General features: G+C 35.3%; 1 protein-coding gene across 1 annotated transcript in view; it reads left to right on the top strand.

Moving 5' to 3' along the window:
- The window catches only part of LOC107692801 (specifically androgen-regulated gene protein-like), a 9,119-nt gene extending 5,623 nt beyond the window's left edge, over positions 1-3,496 (top strand). The window contains exons 2-4 of the mRNA XM_016491997.1: positions 348-523; positions 1,294-1,480; positions 1,559-3,496. Of these exons, the coding sequence (XP_016347483.1) occupies positions 419-523; positions 1,294-1,480; positions 1,559-3,075 (1,809 nt within the window). The 5' untranslated portion in view covers positions 348-418 and the 3' untranslated portion in view covers positions 3,076-3,496. The remainder of the gene's footprint in view (positions 1-347; positions 524-1,293; positions 1,481-1,558) is intronic.
- Positions 3,497-7,082: the final 3,586 nt, after the last annotated feature.

Here is a 7,082-nt window from a genome sequence, read left to right as displayed (position 1 = left end):
GTGTGAAAGGGCTTTTATATTTGCTATAAATAGAACTTCTTATATTAAAAACAATCAAGCCCTGCTCATATTTAAAAAGTAATGCGAAAGTAACGCAAACGTAATGTAACGCATTACTTTCCATAAAAAGTAACTAAGTAACGTAATTAGTTACTTTTTTAGGGAGTAACGCAATATTGTAATGCATTACTTTTAAAAGAAATTTCCCCAACACTGTGTGTGTGTGTATATATATATATTATACTTTTTTTTTTTTTATATTATATTCATAGATTTATATATATTTATTATTATTGTTGTTGCTGCTTAATCTGGTTATTTATGTTTATGTACTGTATTTTTTATAGGTCCTCTATTTTCCATCATTAAATAAGCTCCTTAAAGACCTGCACCAGTAACTGAACTCCTCCGATGTGCAATGCCAAATAGTGGCACCTGGCCCGGGGGCGTTTCCATTGAATCTGTGTCTGGGATGGACAGTGCAGGGAGCTGTGATAGTGTGCTCAGCATCAACTCTGGATTTGTGAGTATGACGCCATTCATTCATTTCCCAGAACATTAAAGGAACAGTGCACCTAAAACAAACACTGATTCACCATCATGCAATTCCAAACCTGCTATTGCGGTTATTTTTTCCATGGAACATGAGAATATCTTTAAGAAGATCTTTCCCATGCAAAGACAGTTCATAGCCATCCTATCTGTTAAGCTACAAAAACACTAGAAAAGGTATCATAAAAATACTCCATTGGGTTTGGGCTTGATGCAAGATTAAGTAAAATTTTCACTTTTGGGTGAACCATTCCTTTATCCAACATTTGATTTTTCAAACATGAGGAAATGTCTCTTCTATTTATGGGGCTGAAAAGTTGCTTTTTAATTAGTACTGCTTAAAAGAGGATCAAGGAAACATGGTTTATCTTATATAAAACGTATCTTATATAAAATTACATCATAACACTTTCAATCAATCAACTTTAAAATTATTATTTTATAATTATTAATTTATGCATTTTTTCATAATGTTTGTTGGAATGTTTTCTTTTTTATTATTGAGTGAATTTTAAGTATATCAATGTTTTTTTAAAGCACAATGCATTACAATATTCAAGAAAATTTGTATAATGAATGTTTACGAACACCAATGATAAAATTACACTAGATTTTTTGTATTTTTGAAAAAAGTATTATTACTTTTAAAGTATAAAAAGTATTTTATCAGTTTAGTTCAACTTTGCTGAATAAAAGTATCAATTTATTTAAAAAAAAAACACACTTTTCTTTGTTTGATAGAGTGATGACAGTCTGGAGCACCTTTCCGCTGAGGAGAGAGCCTGTCTCATGTTCCTGGAGGAGACCATTGAGTCTCTGGAGGTAGAAGGTGACAGCGGTTTGTCTAACGACGAGCCTGATCGCCCATCTAATGGCCCGAAAGGAAAAACTGCTCAGCGAACGTCCATCTACCAGAACAGATCTGAGGGTAAGCAGTAACAGAATACATGAAAGTACCTTTAAAAATGGTCTGTTTGAGTAATGGCTCATAAATGTTCTCCTTCAGAGCTATCAGCTCATGAGGATCCAAACAAAGTGATTGGAAGAGATTGTAAACCATCTCAGAAGTACCTTGTGCCAACTCCATTACTCCTTGCCAGTGGGAATGCCAAGATAGTCAGCAAACCAATGGAAACATCTCCCAAAGAAACACCTGTGGCTTTTATTGATGCACCTGATGGGTTTAGATCAAGCCCTGACCTTCAACAACCTAGACGGACAGTTCCAGAAGAAGCTACTTCAAAAGTAGCAACTTCCAAAAAAAGCACTGGACAATCAATTGATGTGGTGGACTTGCCACCTTCATTCATACCCAAACCTCCAGTTCAAACAAGTTTACCAAGTGACTCGAAAGCCAAAGATGGTGCACCTAAGAGTTTGGATGTCAAGTCTCAGCCGAAGCAGGAGAAAGTTTCCTCAGAGGTGCCGCTGGAATTCATTCCTCCACCTTCAGACTTCATGGATAAACCAGCGGAGAAGATAAGCCTCGCTCATTCGCCACCACCTCCGGTATACGACGAGCCACCAGAATGGATTCCCGAACTCCCCAAAATGGAGCCTGGTGGATCCATCAAGCCAACGGAGATGACCAAATCAGACCCAGAATGCACATCAAGTGGACCATTATCCTACAATGTGATTGAAAACCTACACAAGAATGCCTCCTTGAAGAAAGCACCTCACTTGACGCCATTAATGGTTGCGCAACAGTCGGCGGCGGACAAACCGATGACACCTTCGCCGTCTTCAGAACACAGTCCTGCTGCGCCGAAAGAGTACGGCGATCCCAAAAGCCCACCGGCTGTGGCGCCCAAACCCAAGAAGCTCCCATCGAATATCATCCTCAAAACCCACAAGGACCCGGGCACCACGCATTCGTTACTCCCTCAAACCGAACGTGCTCAGATGGATCCTCAGAAAATCCGAATGGAGGCTTTGAAAAAATTAGGCCTGCTGAAGAACGAAGAGATTGAAACAGGCCACGGTGTGTCTCCTTCTCATTCGCCAACGTTCAAAGCTAGAACTCGTCCTCAGTCGTTTTGTAACCCAACAGATCCCATTCAGGAACTCTCCAGACTTTCCGAAAGCCCCGTACCAGATGACGTGCATCTACTGGCAGACACACTAAAGCAACAAGATGAAAAAAGGAGGGAAGATTCACTGAAAAACCAACCGACAAGATCCTACGAGATCAAAACGGCGTCCCTGGAGCGCACAAGATCTCGAACGGCTGCTGACCCGGCGCCACAGACGACAAACCCTGAAAGGACCCAAGTTGAGTTGTCTCCAGGTCAGTTACGAAAGAGCAGAGCTCGACCTCCTTCTGCAGGGAGCGCAAAGGACTTTGGCATTGGCCATCAGGTTGAAGATTCAACCAAATCGCTCCAAGCTGCTTCATTTCAGCCAGGAAACGACGGGCAAAAGTTGCCTCGCTCCGGAATAAGCGTGATGATCTCTCCGCACGGTAAAAATGGAGAGAACCGAAGGGAAGCCTTGAAGAAACTGGGATTACTGAGGGACTAATGGATGGTGCTACTGGCCTTTCAATTTATTCTGGGACATTAGCATTGAAAGGACACACGCTGAAGATATGGACTTTGACATCATTTGTGATGCTTGTGGTTTCGGCTTGGTGGTTGATTTGCATCTTTAGGTACCTGCTTAAGTAATTGACACAATGTGATATATGCACTTTCTTCTCAATTGTTTTGGTAAGGCTACGTCCACATGAATCCAGATCAGTTTGAAAACAGCATTTTCTGCTCTTTTATCGTCATAAAAACTCACTGAGGCAGTATTGGGGGTAACGCATTACAAGTAACTCAAGTTAGGTAATCGGATTACTTTTTTCATGTAAGTAGTAAAGTAACAAATTGCTTTTAAATTTAAGTTACTTTTTCAAATAAGTAAAAGTTACTTTGATTTCCCATTTATTCACTGATACCTCTCCTGTCTCCAAGTTGAGAGAAATTGGGAGCAAGTTGCTGAGGCACTTTCTTCAGCCTGAGGCTTATTAATTTCACTTTTGGTGTGAAAAAGGCCCTTACAGTTCACAAAAATAACTAATGCATTAATGTATTACTTTCTATAAATAGTTTTCAATAAAAAGCAATTAGTTACTATTTTATGGCATAATGCCATATTGTAATGCATTACATTTAAAAGTAACTTTCCCCAACACTGCTGAGATGATACAATGAAGTTATCATGCTATTCTTCTGGAACGATCATTTATTAGCAAAATATCCCACCACTCGCTTATTTTGTCTTGCTTTACACTTTCATAGTGTTGCAGTATAGTACCATGGTATTTTAACTGCGTCACATGATTATAAAATATGCATCCTCGTTTTTGAATCCCTGATCATAAATGGCATTTTCAGCTTTCTCCACTTAAAATGTTTTACCCATATGGAAATATTTAAATATATATATATATATTTCAAAGATTCAAAAATTGACAAAAAATATATAAGATGTTTCACAATATACTTATGTTAATATATATTTTACCAATATATTTTTGGCCATTTTTTGTCAATATATTTTAATATAAAATACTGTGGTAGATGGGAAATGTATTTTCTTGCCCCTAAAATAAATTTTGAGAGTTATTTTGGTATAATATATTTTGGTATATTTAGAAAACACATTTTGCCATATGGGTAACAAAGCTGTTTTTGCTGGACAAATAAGTTTTTTCAGTGTTGATTTGAAGATGTTTTCAAATTGATCCCAATAAAGTAGACATAGCCTAAGAAAAGAAAATGTAAATGTATAATATTTTTCCATATCATTAAGATAATTGGTTTCCAGATCACTTTCACTTTTTGTGTAATGTAAATATAGTTGCAGGATTTTCCTCAGAAAAAAAAATAGAAACAAGATTCCCACAAGGTGATTATTTTGTTAGCCTATTATAGATTCTGAATATGTTGGCTCAAATCTCATCTCATTTCTGGAGTAGCTATATATTACTTTATTAAAAAGTGCGTTTCCACGATTTTAACAACTTATTATTGTTATTCTTGTAAAATAACATGCTCTGCAGAAATACTAACACATGCCTGTAAATAAATTAATATATTTATGAGGGATTCTTAATAAAGATTTGGACTACACTGAGTTCAAGCATCTAGATTTTGTCGGAGTTCTGCGAATATGATTCACATTAAATTGACGTTAGCGATTGGAAAATAGGATCTTGTTTGAATCTGTGAATCATTTTGAGTTAGATTTCGTTGTCCTCGTCTCTGACGCACAAATAGCAATCCATGTTTTTCTTGTCAACAGAGTCTTGCTGAGGTAACATTCTGAGAGTTCCTTTCATAACATCAGCTGCTTCTATCAGACGAGGTGGGAACTCGTCCAACCTGATCCGAAGCAGCAGGGGCTGTGTGATCTGGGGTTAATGACCTGCTTTTCTTTGTCAGCAGCCATTTAAGCCTGAAGTGAGCTGGGCTGATCAACTTTTCAGCTCATTTACCTGCTTCTGCAAGCGTAAGAATATCATTTATCATTTGAACAGATGCAGGAGTTTTGTATGCCTTTTGGCTTACAAAATATCATAATTAGCTACAATAGCACTAAGAACGATCAACAAATACTCAGAACAATACAACGGATACAATGCACCAAGAGCTTGTAACACTCCAAAGAGAAAGGAAAAATTGAAATCGCATCATATGACCCCTTTAAAACACTAAGGAACAAATGATAAAAGTTTAGTCATCAAAAGTTATGTCAGGCTCTGGAATGACTGGACGTGCCTTTGAGAGTGAAAGACGCGTCAGTGGATTTTAATCCCATTTGACATGAGCACTGATAAAAACATACCTGAGATGTTTTGTGTTTTAACCAACTAACCCGTGAGACTAGATCTACTAGTGATGCTTTCATTACTCATTAATTCACTCGAAGTTTTTATCATTTAGCACAAGTTTTTATATGATCATAGATGGCCATAAAAAAAAAAAAAAAAAAAAAAGCTTTGACAACTTACTATGTACTGTTGTACAACTTACTAAAGCTTTGACAACTTACTATGTACTGGTTACATAGTAAACATACTGTACATGAGTGTAGTATCTTAAACCTATGACTCCCTCTAGTGGAAATGTTTATTAAAATATCCATGTGCACAAAAAATGTGGCTACTTGTTCAATCTTCTTAAATTAACAAAAGCAACACAGTTCTTATACTTTTTGAAACTTGTAAAATAGAAATTAATTGACTTTTAATGTTTTGTGTCAGAACTAAGTATTTCTAGTTCCCAGTATGCTTTGCATGGGACTTGATCATCAGCATAAATGTCAAAATTACGTTTTTGAGTAAACAAAGACATGTTAGACTTTAATATTCAGTTTTGTTGTTGGCTTAGAAAACTTTATGTTGGTGTTTTTATGAAAAACTAACACTTGGAGCTTTAATCAATTAATAATATCTGTGGTAAACGTGATATGTCACTACTCATATCACAGAAAACATTATCTAAAAAGTTATGTTGTATTTAGCTTGCTAAGATGCTAAGCTATTAATTACAGTAAGTAAAAATTGTTTGAGATGGTAATTGTATTGAGTTTAATTCAGTTAGGACACAGCTGAAGTGTTTTCCAGGACACAAAAAAAGTTTAATTTTTACTTAGGTTTCTGGAAATGTTTCCTTGTCTAATATGTTTTTCATCTAATATTTCTATTTTATTTAAACTTTATTTCAATTAACGGTTTTTAATAGTTTTAGTATTAGTGTTTGTTGACAGTAACCATGTAGGATACAGTATTTTCAGTTTTCATTTTAATTTTAGTTTGTTTTAGGTTTATTTGTTATGCTTTTGCCGTTTTTATTTAACTTTTAGTAATTTTAGAACATCAACTTATTAATTTCAGTTAGTTGACAAAGCAACTTTTCTAATTTTTTAAATTTGTAATCTAATTTTAGTTTGTTTTTCAAAACATTATTTTGATTAGTTTTTTATTTCAGTTTTAGTAGTTTAGTACTTCAGTAATGTCATTATCGTTTTCACTCATTTTTATTTTAGTTTACGTTTTATTCATTTCTATTATGCACTTTTGTCATTCTTACTAAGTTTTTTTTAGTATTTGAACTTCAACTTCAACAGTCAACATTTCTAATTTTAAGTTTAAGTTCAACTTTTGATCTAATTAGTTATATTTTATTTAGCATACTAGCATACTATTTCTGCCATGAAAAAAATTATTCCAAATTCAGCCCATGTATGGAAAATGTGCATACTTCGTATAATATACACACTATATACTGCGGCGATAAGAGTAGTATGCTAGTGTGATATTCCAAACATAAATATTCAGAAAATTCGAATCATTTAAATTTTTCCTTTCTCTTTGGAGTGTTACAAGCTCTTGGTGCATAAAGAAGATCTGTAAAGTTGCAAAGACTAAAGTCTCAAATCCAAAGAGATATTCTTTATAAAAGTTAAAAGTCAGCCACACCTACCTAAAACGGCTCGTTCTAACACGCCCCCACATATCTACCTCACTATGTGGGAAG

The sequence above is a fragment of the Sinocyclocheilus anshuiensis genome, unplaced genomic scaffold (genome assembly GCF_001515605.1).
Source record: "Sinocyclocheilus anshuiensis isolate Anshui unplaced genomic scaffold, SAMN03320099.WGS_v1.1 scaffold871, whole genome shotgun sequence".
In the NCBI taxonomy this organism is placed as follows: Eukaryota; Metazoa; Chordata; class Actinopteri; order Cypriniformes; family Cyprinidae; genus Sinocyclocheilus; species Sinocyclocheilus anshuiensis.
Note: the sequence above shows the minus strand (reverse complement) of the source record. Positions and strands in the feature narration are given on the sequence as shown.